Here is an 18569-nt window from a genome sequence, read left to right on the forward strand (position 1 = left end):
AAGTAAATCTTTAACTCATTTATATTAGAAACAATATAAGCAAAGAAATAATGTATCCCCTTGAAATTTTAGAAATAAATAACTTTTTATACGTAAAAGAGTATTCAGTGCCAATAAGAATTAGTTTCTAAGATTATCAAAGCAATTTTGTTATACACACATTACAACTGTCCAAATGCTACTTCATAAGGCATAATAATGTATTAGTCCTTCACCTCCCATCCCTACAGAATATTAAAAGTCTTTTGGATGGGTAAATAGATCAAGTGGCCAGAAATTCAGAAGTGGTCTCAGATTTTTAAGTCTTCTGATAACACTCTACCTGGCAGTCCAGTCAACAAATGCCTACTTAATGAAGTGCACCAAGTGCTCACAGGACACAAAGATAAAAAGGGTACGTCCCCAGCTATCAAACAGCTTACAAAGATGAGGGAGAGTAAGACAAATACACTTGAAGGAGAGCTAGTCTACCAAAACTGAACTCGTAAGTTATAATGATGGAAATAGTATGGGATGGGCTCAAGAATCAATCACTGAATAACGGAACAGATATCGAGTCCAGAAACAAACACAGGTATTTATAAGGAATTAAATATATAATAAAGTTCCTCCAGAGGTTAAGTAGTTGAAAAAAATTGTTTATTTTTGAAAAGTATTTTTTAAAAAGTCAATTCTTAACCCATTACCAAAATAAACCCACAAATAATTTAAAGAGTAAATATATAAACACACCATAAAACAGTAGAAAATATCAGTAAATAGATGGTCTGGGGATAGTGAAGGACTTTCTAAGCATAAAAACAATGGAAGAAATTACAGGGTAAAATAAAATTTCATCAAATAGAAATATCTGCATGTCAAAAAAATACAAAAATTAAAATGCACACTACATAATGCAAAAAACAATTTAACACATAAAAGGGTTGCTGTCTTTAATATGTAAACTGTTAAAAGAAAGTACAATTTTAATAGATTACCTACCTCACAAGTAATAAAAGCAATGCAAGTTAAAAAGGCATTTCTGCCTATTTAATACAGCTCAAAAAATAATAAAATATGTGGTTAAAGCACAATCTTAACAGTATAAAAGATACTGCAAAGCAATTTTTTAAATGCCAAAGGTGTGATCTAGAAAATTAACATGTCAAAAAATAATTAAAAAACCAAACCTGTCACAAGTTAAAGACAATACTTGTGGAGTAGTCAAGAAAAAAGACTTTGTAGGGGTGGGGGGAATGCCTTGAAACACAGATAGGATTTCTTTTTTTTTTTTTTTTAAGATTTTATTTATTCATTTGAGAGAGAGAGAGAGAGAGAGAGAGAGCCAGCGAGAGAGGGAACACAAGCAGGGGGAGTGGGAGAGGAAGAAGCAGGCTCCCAGCAAAAGAGCCTGATGTGGGGTTCGATCCCACAACGCCGGGATCACGCCCTGAGCCGAAGACAGACGCTTAATGACTGAGCCACCCAGGCGCCCCAACAGATAGGATTTCATAAGCAAAGAAGAGGGAGGATACAGCAGAGAAGAAAGGCTGGAAATGAAAAAGTGCTGAAACAAGCTACCACAAACTACCAAAAGTTAGGATAGAGTAGAGCAGTGGAGCTTATTAAGGAAGAGTTCTGTAACCCCAAAATTAACAGAAGGCTACAAGGAAGAATGAGACTAAAATCCTGAAATACAAATTCTTTGTATTCAAGATTCTTTATCTCATAGTCATTAAAGAAGTCCACTGTTTCTGAAAGGAAGGTAATGTGAACAAGGTTGTTTTAGGAAAGATTAAGCTATTACCAGAAGAGTCAACTGAGAGGAAGAATAGGAAGATAAATCACGTAGGCACAGCAGCAACCCTTGTGTGTGAGAAAACACAGACCAAACTAAGGTAATTAGATGAAACACTAAGAATCAACAAGAGCTGGTGACTTTGCTATATAAGGTATGAAAGATAGAGACACCATGTATGACTGCAAAGTTTCGGGGAGGGGGTGAATAGTTACCTCATTAATTGAAATGAAAAAAAAATAAGACTTCGAACCAGTTTTCTGGGGGGAAGAAGATGAACTGTGAGAGACACAAATGTGAGACATGCAAGCAGAAATATCTAACCGTCTATTGGAGACCCAGGAGCAGAACTTGAGGGACATCAGAACTAGATGTATAGATACAGAACTTCATTCATTCGGTAATTTTTCACTCCTTATACATTGTGCCAGGAACTATTAAGACTACAGAAGGGCAAAAATGAACAAGATTGACACCATTCCTCTTCTAGAAGCTCACCGTCTAGTAATCAGACTGTACGATACAGTGTGATACGTGCTATGATGGACGAAACAAAAGGCGGCACACCTAAGAGGCTGGTAGCGACCAAGGCCTCTCGGAGAAAATAATATTAACAGGAAGACCTGAGAATGAGACGACCTTAGCGGCAGAGTGTGGATTCATGTGAGGGAGTGGTTAAGAGCGGGGGTGGGGGTGCAAGTGTATGTTCGGTGCAGAGGGAAGCAAGTGTATGTCAGAACTTAGGGCTGAGTGTGGTCATAGTGAATTCAAGGGCTAAACATGGTAAAAGCACAGAGTATGGCATGTGGAGGGAAAGACAAACTTTTTTTTGAATAGCAAATACACTGATCTAGTTTAAAAATTCAGAAAGTATAAAGGACTACAGAGGCAAAAGCCTCCTTTCCATTCCTGTACACCAGCAACTCAGGTCTCCATAGGGATAATCAATGTTATTAGTTTCCTGTGTTTCCTTCCACAGAAATTTTAGGCAAATATTATCAAGTATATATTTTGTTTTCTTCTCCTCTCCTCTCTGCCTCCTTTTATATAAATAGTAATAGATTCTACACACTTTCTGCCCCTTGTTTTTCTTTTTAAATGATATAACCTGGAGATATTTCTGTATCAGTGCTTAAAGCTTCCTCATTCTGTTGCACAGCATTCCATTAAACAGGTGCCAGATTTTAAAGGATCTCAAACACCCTCAAAGGACAACAGGGGACCATAAAAAGATTTTAGGTAAGAGAATGACATGATGAAATATGCATTTTACAAGCATCCTTCTGGTGATACAGGAACGGGTCTGAATTAAGCACTGGGAGGGATGAGTAGAGATGGCATCTAGTGACTCATGAGAGACGTGGACAGGGAATGATCCAGCTAATGTACAGGTTTGGGGCATGGTCAACTGTTGGTGTCATTCACTAAGGTAGGTAAACATAAATAAGCAGAGGTCCAGATATACCAGGGAAAATAATGAGTTCCCTTCTGGACAGCATAAATTTAAAGTAAATTATCAGAGTTGGAAAATACCTTCAAATCCAAATTTTAGGGATTAGCAAAGTGCAGACATTAAATGCCTTCCTGCGAGTCAGGCTGAGTTAAGAGCTAAGGCGAAAACCTAATTCTCAATCAAGTTGCAAGAGGGTGATGGTTGAGTTATAAATAAGATCAATGAGTAATTATCCCCTCCAGGGGATAATCCCACAAACAAGAAAGAACAGGAAAAGGAGCTTGCCAAGGAGAAACGGTCAGTGAAGCAGAAGACCCAAAACACTTCAACATCACAGAAGCCCAGGAAAACAATGTTAAAGACAATGCCAGTACATTTGAGAGATAAAGAAAAATAGCTAGAACAATCCACCACTGTGAATGATATATCTTGATAAAGAAGTTGAATGGAGTGGGGAGAGGTGACACTGAGAACAAGGAAGGAAGAATTCTCACATTGGAGACTTACCATGTGCAAAAGAAAAGGAAGCTATTAGAGATGAGATGAAAATGACAGAGAAAGGAGGCTACTGGAGGCTCTGACACTCACAAGAACCACTTCAAGTAGAAGGAGTTGTGGGAAATAAACCTAACCAAAGGGTAAGTTATACAATAGGGGAACCCAAAATTGCTATAAGCAATTGGTCAACCAAGATAGAGCCAGTGAAGGTACTGAAACGAAAGTAGCTAAGGCAACATTTTTAACAAACATTAACGAAACATAGTGTCAATTCTCCCTAATAACATGGAGTTAAATACTCTACTAGAAACATAATCATGGGGTTCAATGTACTGTTTCTGAAGGAAAAAAAAATAGTTACCACTTATACATACCTGCGTCTGAATATCATCGCCTGTAACAATGTTTCCCACAGCCCGCAAAGCAGGAGAAACCACTTTATAATCATTATGCCTGCAACCATAAAAAGAAATATTAATCCACAGTTCTATCCTTAGTCTCTTTTCTTTAGGGCTGAAATCCAAACCAAATAATGTGACGTGACTTTAGAGCACAAAGGTACCTATGTTGCTTCTTAAGGGAACCCTATGAGGATGGGTTTAGTATTCCCTAGAAGAGCTCTCTCTCCCTTTATTTTAGTATCTTTGGATAAAAACTACAAATCTTTCTTAATAATCTTTCCCAGGTATTTTGTCACCTGAATGACAAGATTTCCCTCTCATTCTTCAATACAGTTTTCACTTCCTCTTTCCTATTTTTTTAACAGGGGGGGGGGGGAGAGAGAATCTTAAGAAGGCTCCATGCCCAGTGCAGAGGCCGACGCAGGGCTCATCTCCCCACCCTGAGATCATGACTTGAGCCCAATCAAGAGTCGGACATTTAACTGACTGAGCCACCCAGGTGCCTCAGGATTGACTCTTTTTAGTGGCAATACAACTTTTGTTATCTATCCCCAGTGGTTGGTCTCAGGTCATTAATCATTAGCTTAATTACACATATCAGAGTTTTCCAAATGTTCCTGCTGAAGGACTGCTCACAGCAAGAGAATGAGCAGTTCTCTATATAAGCCTCAAAACAAACAGATCTGACATCAATGTAAGTTAACAAAAGAGAGCAGCCCAAAGCACAGTAAGTCAGTATAACATATTAATATTTATCAGCATCTAGAAAACTAATAAACTAATATAGGGACAAAAGAACAGACACACTTTAAGATATCTTACATCAACAGCTCCACAAGTCTCCTACATACTCCTGCATCTATGACGGCTTGAATTTTATCATTAGGTCCATCTGATAGATACGAGAGGGCCCAGCAGGCATCAGCCAGTACATCAGTGTCACTGACAAATAACAACCAGGAAAGCACATTCAGACAGGGGGAAACCTGTAAAGGGAAGATGACATGATAATGAAATTCAACAGAATAAAAGCTAGAAGTGAGATGAGAAACTCCAAAAGGCAACTAGGCACACACGTGGTAATTTCTGGGGTGATTAATACTTCTGGAAATGGAGTAGCAAGTGGCCAAGTGGCATTTCCATCTTTGGGAATGCTGTCAGTGCCTTGCAGTTTACTTTGACGAGGTAGTCAGAGACCAAGGAAAATAATTTCAAAGAGTGAAGTATATACCAATTCTCAGAGTGAAATTCCTTGTTGAAACACACTTTTCCTGGACCAAAGAGGTAAAGAAACTTTCACAAGTGGTAAAGCTAAAAAATTTTGTGTTTCAGATACTTTGCTATAAATAAAAAATGCTAGGTTTTAAGATTAATTCAGAGCTTTTTACAGTCAGTGAAAATTTATCCCAAATTAACACCAAAAAAACAACAAAAAGCCCTATTTCTCTAGAAACAGATAAAATTCCATTTTAAATTTTATGAAAAATTATCATCTCTTTCTGTTCACATTAATATTCCTTGCTTAACATTCTTTTATTTGTACTTTTTTCTGCCCATTTCCCACAAGCATAATCCTTACCTTTGCGAATTCTGGAGGTGGACTTTTCCCTCTACAGAGATTAGACAAAGCCCATACTGCATTCCGGGTCATGGTCAGGCGGTTTTGCTTTGAAAATAACCTAAAGCATGATGATACAATGGTAAACTATACAGTGGACATTAATTATCTCATAGCATAAGATAAATACTAAATCTAACGCTACTGATAAACACATGTCTTTAAACAGCTTTTCTCCAGAACAACAGAGTTAATTCTAACAGCACTAATTCAGAATTTTGGCACTGAAGTAAGAGAGAATACCTGAAGAAATAATCTGAACAAGTTAGTAAGAAAATATCTGTAATGAAAACATCAGAAAATCCAAAGTGATTTCTAAAGATGCACTGCCTTCTGAGAAACTTTCCATATTTCTAGTGCTCAAAAAATAGTAATAATAGAAACAAACTTACTGCAAAAGAGGGGGAAGAATATTGCAGTCTAAGACATAGTCCCTGCACATGGTACTATCTCCAGCAATGTTGCCAAGAGCCCAGACTGCCTGTGAAAGAATTGCTCATTAATGATAGGTTGCGTAGTGTAATTCTCTCATAATTCTTTCAGAAAATATGTCAAAATACCACAAAACTCTTTACAAAATTATATAGTAGTAAATCAACATACACACAGGCACTAACCATTAACACTTCTAATGGAAGTTCATTATCAGGGAATGAAATGAAATAGCTGCGGGATTAGGGAAAGAAGATCCATAATATTATAAAGTGTACATGTGAACACTCATGGTATAAGCAAAGGGAGGAACCAGTTCTTATATCTACAGCTGGTTAAAAATGTATTTTAAGCTTGCTTACAAAAGAAAACAGTGAACAAAGACTTTAAGAGCCATCAAACTTCTGGGGGTGATGGATATAATATATCTTGAATGTGATGATGGTTTCACGGGTATATACGTACGTCAAAACCTATCAAACTGTACTTTTTAAATATATGCAGTTTTCTGTATGTAAATTATATCTCAATTAAGCCGCAGAAGAAAATCATACTCATTTAGCAGTGATTTATATTTATGAATTTGATAAAGTTTGCAGTAATAAAAAATTCATGTTTTCTAGGGCTTTTTCTGCACAAAAGTGGCAAAGACAAGCTACTGCAATCCACACTAGAGAGCCCTACAAGTAAAAGCTCAGTAACTGCTTACACGATCTAGAAAGTATAAAGGGCTGGGGCACCTGGGTGGCTCAGTCGGTTAAGCATCCAACCCTTGATTTCGGCTCAGGTCATGATCTCAGGGTTGCAGAATCCAGCCCTCATCAGGTTCCACACTCAGCAGGCTGTCTGCTTGAGATTTTCTCTCTCTCTCTCTCTCTCTCCGTCTCCCTTTCCTCCAGCCCTCCAGCCCCCCTGCCGCCCACTCATGTGCTCTCTCTAAAATAAATAAATCTTAAAAAAAAAAAAATGTATATAAGGGCTCCAGGCGCCTGGCTGGCTCAGTCGGTGGACCATGCAAGTCTTGATCTCAGGGTTGTAAGTTCAAGCCCCACGTTAGGTGTAGAGATTACTTAAAAAATAAAATCTTTAAAAATAATAATAATAAAATAAAAATAAAATGTATATAGGACTTTAAAAAATTCAGGGTTGGAAGGGGAAAATGGTTTTATATTTCCAAAAAAGATTCTGCCTACATTCACTATGAAATTTTCCACTTTGGTTTCGATTTCTAGAACACTCCCTGTGATGAACCATGGACTGTCATGGCCAGGTGGTGAAACTGAGGCCCTGAATGTAACACCAAAGGAAAAAATGGTATTCTTTCACTTGCTTCTCTTTGCTTCATTTTTTTACCTGCTCCTGGACATCTTCAAACTCTGAGCTGAGCAACTCTATGAAGATAGGCACAGCTCCTGCCTGAATCACAATCCGGGTCTGAAGAGAATTTCCTGAAGCAATATTTGTCAATACCCAAGCTGATTCAAACTATAAAGATAAAAATAATTTAATATCTTATTAGCATTTAATAGCTTATTTTTAGCTATAACAATAAGGTTTTCTGTACATGAAGAAAAGAATCTGAAATCATTATTTGCACATAATCTATTAGATGGATTCTGTATCAATTTTAAATGGAGAATTCCCCGTAGAAATACCTCAATCTAGAATATTCAGTCTAAAATTTGGTCTAAAATTTCAGACCAAAGTAGACCAAAGCTGACATAAGACCATAAAAAGAATGAGGGACTGCTTCATATGCTGATATAAATGATCTCCCAAGAAAAAAATGGGGAAAAAAAAAAAAAAAAGCCTAACAGTGTATATTAAGATAGCATCATACTGTATTTTCGAAAAGGGTTAAGAAGGAATATATGCATCAATATACTTATGGTACAGAATACCTCTGGCAGGAGTCATAAAAAACTGTAAATACTTGTTACCTACATGGAGAGGTAAGGGTGAATGGGAAACCTCTCATTGTAAAACCTTATGTACCTTTTGGCCTTAAACCATGTATATTATCTAATAAAAAAAAAAGGAAATAATTTCCATAAGATGGACACAGTGAAAAGCAGGGAGGGTGTTAGTGTAAAAAGTGTAAGACACAAGGACAGTGAAAAAGGCAAAAGATATTTTAAATGATAAGTGAGCCAAAAGGAGTTAACTGGCATTCAATTAACAGAAACGGCAACTTCAGAGCATAAGAGCTTCTGACAAATGAGAGGGCTCCAAACTAAAGTACAGAGGTAAGAGTTTTTCAAAAAGAGCATTCTTAAAGGTTGATAAAGGGGTAAACAGAAGGTATGAAGGAAATCATGGCCAACAAAAAGTACAGCATGTTACTAATCTGCCCATCTTTACAGTAATTCGACCCTCTAGAGATCCTAAAATGGAGAAATCCAAAAATGAACTCTTAAAATTCTGTGTACTTAAGAGTTCTTAGTAAACTTTAGTTTTGTTTCCGTCTTCTGCTCTGTCTTCTATTTGTCCTTTAATGAAGCACATGTGCAGAAAAAAATTCAGTGATATGTCCCTTGAATGAGAGATCAATAAAAAGTCATTGAAAGAGCTGTGACTCTTCTAAAAGCTTTTGGGTCAACTGAACGGCAGCTGTCATATGGAAAACTAAATCATCAATCATTGGGTTTGGGGGAAAGAACGCAGAAGACATGGGAAAACCATCTGATTAGCATAGTCCAAAGCATGTGAAGGACAGCAAATTCACCGCAGAAGACGCTTAAAGAAGGAGACGTTCCAAGAAACCTATGAATGTGACACACACAAATGAGTACAGTAGTTAGGTAGCCTAACTGGACAATGATATTACAGCAACAAGGAGGCCCAGACCAGGAGCACCACAGTTAAAGGGAAAATATTTTCCTTTTGATAACTTTGTTACAAGAGAAGTTCAAGAGACTTCTAAACACTGACTATCATAAAATAAAATTCCATCACATACCACCTCCATAATTAAATCACTCCTGAAATCTGTGCTCAAACCCTTTTCTATCTGTCCGAACTGAAACTTTACATTTGTTAAGTACTTTGTATTTTCAAAGCATTACTCACATGTTCCTCACAACATCCCAGAGTAGTCTGGCTTTGGTAGTTTATGAATGAGGAAATGATCAGAAAAAGATCCAACAATCTAATTATTTATGTTATGCAGTCATTCCAAAAACTACTACAGCCTCCCAACCGAGTATGCTTATGAAGCCCAGCCATAGTCTCCTCTCTGACACACACCTGTAACATTGACAAAAATCTTTCAATTGCTTGGAGTTTTGCTATCTAGGCAAGAAATTTGAAAATAACAATATGCCAGAGATATGCCAGATTATTTAGGGGATGCTAAAAAGAAAACAGTTTGTCTAAAATGCAGTTTCTTTTGCTTTCTAGGAAAACTAGTAGAGTTAAAACTGATTAACAGAGACAGATGATGTGAGTACAAAAGCAAACCCTCCTACCAGATGTCAGGCTCCAAGCTGAACAAAGAGTCATCAGATACTGCAAAGACCAAGTCAAAGAAATGACAACTGTGAGGAAAAGCAGTGTGTGAAGAAGGAGTGAGATGGGCATACATACCAGTCTTTGTCAAAGAGAAAACAGACTGCGGTGAGATTTTGATGCAAATGAAATGACAACAGTAACCTGTGTAGATAAAGGCTTATTAAAGAATTATCAATGAGAAAAAATTAGAATACTCATTGCTTGCAGAGCTGAAGCTGCTCTTTGTCTGATGAGGTTTAGTACCAGCGGTCTCACAGGAAATGAGAGGGAATTCCAGATGCTACTTAAGAGAATGAAATGGAAAAGCAAAAGAGAGTGCCAATGAATAGGAAAATAGAGAATAAGTAAGAAAGAGACTAAACATGGATGGAAGAAAATGGGAAATTAGGCTATCTCAGCAAAAGAACAATGTACCAGAGCTATGTTTATTACTAAGAAGTCCAGAGTGATGATAACCTCTGAAAGCAAGACTCAAGGCCTCCCCTGGTAAGAACAGAAATCAGAAAGCATCAGGGACAGAAACACATGAATAACTTATAACCAGAGAACCACCGAAAATCATATTTGTGCATGAATAAGGCATTCTCTCTTTCACACGAGCACACACACAGTGATTACTTTGATGTTTACCTTGTAAAGACTCATCAAGCTGTACTTGTGCAATTTTCTATGCCCATCTGTGTATTTGTGTGAAATGTACGTATATAGGTAGGAGACAGGAGGGAGGGAGGAAGTGCTGTTAATAAAGTGCTACAAGAAACAACTTTCAAATGTGTTTAATATGTATGTTTTTAAAAACTGGGTGTACTTTAACCTCTCTTTCACTGGGTATTGCCGTCTTTGTGTTGTTAATGTTTCGGCTTTGGGTCCCAGGTTAGAATTTAACATGCAAGAGAGCTATGAAATGTGAAAGTCCAGAGTTAACAGCAAAAACAATTGCATAAGGTTAGAAAAATGACCAGAAAAAGTAATTTAGGTAACCATGAGACTCAAAAAAACCGGTAACATGATGAATAAAATCTAAGAAATGGTATCACTTGAAGTAATAAATGGTAGCCAAAATAACTATAATCCTTACTTCCTCTTTTTTGTTTTAAACTACTATATTCTTAATGTTCCAAGAACAGTACCATGCAAGGAAAACAACCTGTCATGCTGTGATCTCTTGTAAATTTTAACTCCACTATTTTCACTGTCCAGACTTGCTAAATAAGGCTACAGTTGATATCTGAAGGTCACACTGCGGATTTGGTATTTTCTCTCTTCCCTTTCTCAGTCTCTACCTTCTGGTGCTCAGTTCCTTAAATAAGGAAAATGAGAATCCAAAGCTGAAGTACTTCTGACCTCCTATCAAGTTTCCCACTCCAGGTTGAGGTACGCCTGGTTCCCTTTCTCCATTTGGATCAGGACTCTGTTGCTGGCCACTTTGCCGGGTCCACTCTGGCTCCTAGCAAATGCCAGGCTCACCTGGAGAGCAAGTGAAAAGAGAGGCTCACATCAGAAAAATAAACCCAGATATCAAACTCTGCAGAGAACAGTGCCTGAGTCATCTGAGCAGCCTTTCAAGAAAGGCAGAGGGATCAATGAGGATGGGAAAAGACACAGGAACATGAAGGCTTACTGCAGTTGATTACATTAAGCTTTTGTATGGGACAAGAGAGGCAAGAACGGGGAAACTAAACCAATTTAATTTAAATTTATGATTTTAAGAGGAGTACCTAATGAATGGAACTAGGATGCAATTTACTTATTTCTAGCTATTTTCATAATAAGCTTCTATAAGAGAATGCAACATCTCAGCACTGCAAAAGACAGTACAAACATGCTGGGCCTGGACTCCAAAAACCAAACAAAGTAGGCCCAGGGAATATACCATAAGGCAGACCAATCTCATATCAAAGGTTCAGATATGTCTGAGGCCTACATGTCACTGAACTTGAGAATGTTCTTAGCTAGGTGACATTATTTGCTGCCAAAATGCTAGATTCCACCCCTGTTCATCTCGTTTGAAGGCAAATGAGTATCTGGGTAGCACTGCCCAAAGCAGGCATTTTTATCTCCCTGGTGTGAGGTATCTCACTGATTCGGTGTAAGGAGAGCCAGAAAGTAAGTGAAGAGAGCCTTCACTAGGATTCACAGTTCTTTACCTATGGAATGAAGGCATTAAGTTTGTCCACAGGATTTATCAGGGCCTTGAGCTATTACTATGATTATATATTGTTACTCTCTTTCTAGAAGAGAAATGGCAAAAGCCCCATTCCAAAAATGTACTATTCAGATTTCTAGTAAGCAGGTAGGCGCATCAGGGACAACTTATATCGTAGTGCTCTCCAAGAAGACAGAGGAAGGAGTACCCTCCAAGCTTCCCAGAGCATGTCCGATCATGTGAGCACGACGCTTCCTGGCTCTAAGGTCTCCCTCGATATGGCTGCTCCTCCTGCCTCTGGAGTGGCTGATGTTAGCCACTAGCCACACTGGAGAGAGAGGACCATGTGGTACTTGAGGTGTACACAAAAGAAAAGGTGGGGATGATGACCTTTAGATAATAAACAGACTGCTTACTTCTCAGAGTCTTTGGACAACTAAGTTGAAAATCATGAGGTGGTCGCTTCCAAAGGAATCATTTCTCAATCTTTCAGCCTAATTACTTACACAAGGGTGGAATCTGAGAATTTAGAAAGAAGCAAATCAGAGATTTCCAAAGGTTTTCATCTTCAGAAGATCCAAGTTCTAGGATTACAGAATCAAAAATGATGTAGAATGTACATGTGGTAGCCAGAAGAGGGCACTGTCTGAGAGAACATATCGCACTCTTTGGGGGAGTATCAGAAAATGTGGAGATGGGGAAAGGCCCAGTTCTCTTTTTTCGTTTTAGGCCTAGAGGTTATACCATCCTTCTTTTACACATTAAGGAACTGGACCTCTGTGACCACCTATTAGAAACTGCTAGATCCAGGAGCAAATTCAGCATCTCTCAACTACTCTCAGAGTCAGAGATAGGATACAAACATATTTTCACATGAACAAAATGATAATTTCCCTACCTCCCTCTTCCTACAAAGCTTTTCAATGATAAACTGCAGTAAGGCTCTTCATTTGGTCCCTCTGGTTCTCCTGGCAGGTTGCTTAGGGCTCAGGCTCGGTACTCTGCAGTGTTGGCTGTCTGGATTTCCTTTTTTTTTCCTGATAAAAGTCTCTTTCCTTGCTCTCTAGGTGAACCTGATTATTTTTCAGGTGTCCGATGATCCTGGCCTTAGACAGGGACCAGAATTACAATCCAAGAGGCAGCTAGCAAAACAGAATCTTAAGTCAAATGAACTTGGGGATTAGTAAAAGTCAAACTGGAGAAGAAAAACTGATGGGACACTGAAGTACTCTACCTTTTCTGGATTTCTTGTTTTTCTTCTGGAAAGAACTCATCACCGCAACAAAGAGAGTAAAAGGAGGAGAAAGATAGGGTGGGAGGAAAGGAGAGAAAATATCAAGACAAAGCATCAAGTCTTATGAATCATCTACAATCCTCCGAACAGTAAAGAACCTGGGGACAGGGGTTATTATTAGTTACAAAAATACCCCACTTCCTACAGCCTTAGAGAATAAGGCAAAAACGGATAAAAAGGTGAAAGTTATTTTTAGGGTTAACTTGTTATTGGTAAATTTACTTTGTGATCTACTCTACACCTAACCCATTTTCATAGTTGGAGAATCTCTCTAAGGGGACTGAGCCCTTCAGATTAGATCCTACAAGTAAGAATTTAGATATCACAGGTACTGGTTACAGAATAACGCAGAAACTGATTCAACGGGGTACTCTAAGGAAGTACAGCTACTGAAAAATTACCAGTTTACTAAAAATCCAACTTTATTCAGAAAAAAAACAACAGTATTTTAAAACTTCTAGGTAACTGCCAGGATGAGTCCAGTGACAGCTGGTTCTTTTTACTATGAAAACTATACAACCCAGAAGTTGCAGAATTTCCTCCTGGAACTCCTATATAATACAGTACTGATAGACTAAATCAACCTAGCACCAAGCACCAACATTCACAACAAGGCTATCTCCTTGTCAGCTCGTGAGGGTAAGGGGAAGGATTTAATTAGGACCAGGTTTGGGGGTTAGTGAGTCTCTAATCTAGCCCATGTTACACAGCCTTGCAAAGTCAACAAATATAATCTAAAAATCCTTCAAAACCAAATTTTACATAGCTCACACTTAGGTTCTATCTATAATGACTTCTCTACCACACACAATTCCCTATTAATTATGATCCACGATCACCATAAAATAATCTTTTTCATGACTAAAAATGACAAGAATTCTAAAGAGTAAAACCAAGGGCCTAGATGTTAACAAAGCTATCGAAGCAGCTTGCAATGTGGTTGTCAGGAACATCATATCAAAAATGAACCCCCTGTATAAATTAATGTAAGTAACAACAAATCTGTACATAAAATGTAAGCTCGCAAAGGGAAGTAAAGGAGGAGGCAGGAAATGAACATGTCCGCACCTGCAGTGTACAGTTCTCTTTCCGTTTGAGGAACTCCACAAACCTGGCCACTACTCCTGGCGTGCTGATGACTTCATCAATAGGAGGATTAGGTTCTGTCTCCCCGTAAGATAAAAGGAAAGAAGAAAAATAATCCTTTCATTTCAATGCAAGGACTTTATTATTTCAAACTTACGTCATAATATCCCTCCCTCTATTTTAGCATCTCTTTCATGCTGGAAATCTAAAAAAGAAAAACAATGTAAAACTGTAAATGTAAAATTGAGTTCAGTCACTTTGAGACTAGGGTAGCTCAAAAGGTTTCACAATAAGGTAAGCTTTAATGTGGAAACGATGGCCAGACTTCTCAAAAATTAAAGTTAGCGCCACTACTTTAGGAAACTTAGAAAGTAGGGGAAAAAACATCCAAACACAGCCATACTATTCTTTCGGTCAACTTCCTTCTAGTCCTGCCTCTGTATACGGGTTTTTAGTCTGTCTAACAGCAAGCTGTTTTCAGAAACTGGGTTAGGTGGCTCTGGATGTGCTTGCAGGATTTAATTTTACAGCTGTGGTGGTACGTAGGAGCCAGCAAGAATTCACTAAGGATGACTTGCCAAATTCATCTCATTTTTCATTTATGACAACAGAGTATCTTATAAGTGAAACCATTTGATAGAAACCTGTTTGGTAAATAGATAGAAAATGTCCTCAACAACCAGCATGGTAATCTCAGCGAGAAATCTGACGAAGTTCCTGATGACATTCATGTAATGACGCAAGAAAAACGGCAGGTGGATTACAGTACTTACTACCACGGTTTCTTAGCGAAGTCCACAGCTTTACTGAAAAAAAGGTGACTGATGGAGTTAATGTTAATTTGGAGCGAGCTCTGATGACATGTTCTTTGCCTAGTTAACATTTTTGTCAACCATTCAGAAAACACAACAAATAAATCTGATGATCATAATAAAGATGAAGTCGTTAAAATGCCAGATTACAGAAATAACATATAGGAAGAACTGTAAGCTGAAGTTAGCAGCAATAAAGCAGGACTTAGCAACTGAATATTTTAAAAAGACATTTAAAAAAATCTACATGACTTTCCAGACAAAACCTAAAAACAGTGCATGAAGAGAAGTTCTAGGGAGTTTAGATGGCTGCAAATACAGTGAACCATTACTGTGCCATGACTACCAAAATAACTGATGCTATCTTGAAGTACGTTACTGGAATGTGTAGTCTCAGGACAAGGAAAGCAATCTCTCCCCACACCTTAGGGTAATAAGATGACATCTGAAGTACTGTATTCTAGTTATCACATTTTTTTTAAGATTTTTTTATTTATTTATTTGCCAGAGAGAGAGACAGCAAGAGGCAACACAGGCTGAGTGGGAGAGGGAGAAAGAGGCTTCCCGCTGAGCAGGGAGTCCGATGAGGGGCTCAATCCCCAGGACCCTGGGATCATGACCTGAGCTGAAGGCAGACGCTTAACGACTGAGCCACCCAGGCGCCCCTCTACTTATCACATTTTTAAGAGGGATGGCTGGCAAACTAGAATCCAGGCAGGAAAGCAGTAGAGAGCAGTGAAAGGTCCTACAAAGCCCTGTGGTGTGAGAAAGGCACTAGACTCAGCATGCTGAAAAGAGACAAGGGGAATGGGGAAGGTGTACATGATAATGGCCTTCGAACGTTCAGTTGTCACACAAAAAATATTAATTTTTATGTCACACACAATTTTGTTATGTCTATATGTTATAGAGGTTTTTATTCCAGGTCCCTCAAGGGATATATTTATCACTTATGACTCCAAAAAACTATACCTTACTACTGGGGGGAGGGGAGGGTCTGCTGTTAATTTAACGTCAATATTTACTATCAACATTTTAATGTGGTTCAGAGTTCCACAGTTCTTTTTACTTGTCCAGAATGGCAAAGGTATCATATTCTAGTCTACCCTAATTATACCAAAAAGAAAAAGAAGATAATTACCCTGACCACCAATAAATCCAAACTTAAATTTCATGATAAAATGATAACATTAAAACCAACAATCACTGATCTTTCAACTGATATTTTGAAAGTTTTTCTTGGGGTACCTGGCTGGCTCAGTTGGTAGAACATGTGACCTTGACCTCGGGGTTATGAGATCAAGCCCCATGTTGGGTATAGATATTACTTAAAAATAATAAAATCTTTTTAAAAAAACAAAAACGTTTTTCTTAAAAAAAAAGTGGAGTTTCTCCATTTGAATTAACATGAAATACACTGTTCTTATCATTTTAAAGGTCTTTTATAAAATAGCTCAGAGATGAAAATAATGCTGCTTTCTGGTCCTGATAAGATTATATAAATAAAGAAATTCAGAAGTTAGCCATGGCTCATAATTACATATATATCTATACGTGTCCTTTTATTTTGTTGATAGACACACTCCAAAGCAATTTATCTGTGATGGGAAAAACAGATTATGGGAAAGTAGTATTTTTTTTAACTAAATGAAAAAATGCACAGTTGACCCTTGAACAATACAAAGGTTGGGGCAACAATCCCTGCACAGTCAAAAATCCTTGTATTAACTTTTGACTCCCCCAAAACCTAGCTACTAATAGTCTACTGTTGAAGGAAACCTCACCAATAACATAAACAGGCAATTACCACATATTTTGTATGTTATATGTATTGCATACTGTAGTCCTACAATAAAATAAGCTAGAGAAAAGAAAACGCTATTAAGAAAATCGTAAGAAAGAGAAAATACATTTACAGTACTGTACTCAATTTATTGAAAAAGATCTTCAAGCCCTTGTCATTCAAGGGTCAACTGTACTTTAACACATTTAGAACTCACCTTTTGAAAGCAATTTTCTGAATTTCTGTGTTGCTGAAAGCTGTTGCTCTGGGCTATTGGAAAATATCATTTCGATCATGTCGGAAGTAATAACTCCACCCTGCAAACACAAACAAAAAGCAAACATGATAAAATTTTAACTTTAATTCAAAGGAAAACAAAGACAGTGTAAGTTGTGGCCACATTAAGTTAATCGTATTTATCTGGAAGAGTTACACAAAGGTAGGATAATCTTTACACGCAGAAATGTCTGAGATGATTAATAATGTGATAAAGCCAAATACTCTACCATTAAGAAGCTCATGACAGTAAGAAAGTAATCTTAGTAGTAAATACTAAGACAAGGTGTTTATTACTCTTCCTCTCTTGCTCCTCACACGGTTGGTTGGTCCTCGTCATTCAAGTTCTAAAAGAAGGCTCTTCACGACCTCCAAATCTAAAGCAGCCACTCCATCTCTATCACTCTACTTTAATCCTTTTTCACTATCAGATATTTTTTTTCAGTTATGTATTTAATTCCCAGATTCTTCCAGTATAATATAAGCTTCTTGAAAGCCAAAGACCCTGTCCATCTTCTCATTCTATCACTGATGGCTGGCATACAGCAGATGCTCAACAAATATTTATTGAATGAGTACAGATAGTCTTATATAAATCACAGATTCTAGCCACTTTCAAATTTAACAACTCCTGAATTTATTTAAAATTTCTATTTTCTGGGGCGCCTGGGTGGCACAGCGGTTAAGTGTCTGCCTTCGGCTCAGGGCGTGATCCCGGCGTTCTGGGATCGAGCCCCACATCAGGCTCCTCCGCTATGAGCCTGCTTCTTCCTCTCCCACTCCCCCTGGTTGTGTTCCCTCTCTCGCTGGCTGTCTCTGTCTCTGTCGAATAAATAAATAAAATCTTAAAAAAATAAAAAATAAAAAATAAAATTTCTATTTTCTTTACTAAAACTTTCATTTTTCCACTGTTTTCTTGCTTTATTAGAACTTTTCCATTTTCTACAACAACCCATCTCCAGTATTAGTAGTTAACCTTCTTTTCAGGGTCACTTGTCACAATAAAATAAAGTTCTTATCATTTCATGAAGGGTTAGAGTCAATAAGATGAATCGTGAAGAAAGCTGCACTGAGTTATAAATACTGGAGGGTTGGTAAGCAATACCGAACACTTAAGAATCCCAGTGGGGAGAGTGAAGCATTCTGCTCTTAACAGTCAGAAAAGTAACTAATTTGAAACTTACAAAACTGATTCTTTTTTTTTTTTTTTTAAAGATTTTGTTTATATGACAAAATCTCCTCCTCCAACGGAGGAGCCCGATGTGGGACTCGATCCCAGAACGCCGGGATCACGCCCTGAGCCGAAGGCAGCCGCCTAACGACTGCACCACCCAGGCGCCCCGAAACTTACAAAACTGATTCTTGAATAAACAAAGCTACCTATATGATTCTGTTATGAATGTTTGGATACACTTAGATATACACATTCTCTCTCTCACACACACACAAACACACACACACACACAAACACATGTTCTCTTCC

The 18569-nt window shown here is 37.8% G+C and overlaps 1 protein-coding gene across 2 annotated transcripts in view; it reads right to left on the reverse strand.

The window, feature by feature from the left end:
* Positions 1 to 18569, reverse strand: part of KPNA1 (karyopherin subunit alpha 1) — a 69215-nt gene that overhangs the window by 9898 nt on the left and 40748 nt on the right. For both annotated transcript variants that reach the window (XM_040621323.1, XM_040621322.1), the window contains 7 exons: positions 17028 to 17127; positions 14198 to 14292; positions 7533 to 7664; positions 6140 to 6228; positions 5709 to 5808; positions 4952 to 5115; positions 4103 to 4181 (listed from right to left, as the gene is read on the reverse strand). In XM_040621323.1, coding sequence (XP_040477257.1) covers positions 4103 to 4181; positions 4952 to 5115; positions 5709 to 5808; positions 6140 to 6228; positions 7533 to 7664; positions 14198 to 14292; positions 17028 to 17127 — 759 coding nt within the window. The remainder of the gene's footprint in view (positions 1 to 4102; positions 4182 to 4951; positions 5116 to 5708; positions 5809 to 6139; positions 6229 to 7532; positions 7665 to 14197; positions 14293 to 17027; positions 17128 to 18569) is intronic.

The sequence above is a fragment of the Ursus maritimus genome, unplaced genomic scaffold, assembly GCF_017311325.1.
Source record: "Ursus maritimus isolate PB19 unplaced genomic scaffold, ASM1731132v1 scaffold_4, whole genome shotgun sequence".
Classification (NCBI taxonomy): Eukaryota; Metazoa; Chordata; class Mammalia; order Carnivora; family Ursidae; genus Ursus; species Ursus maritimus.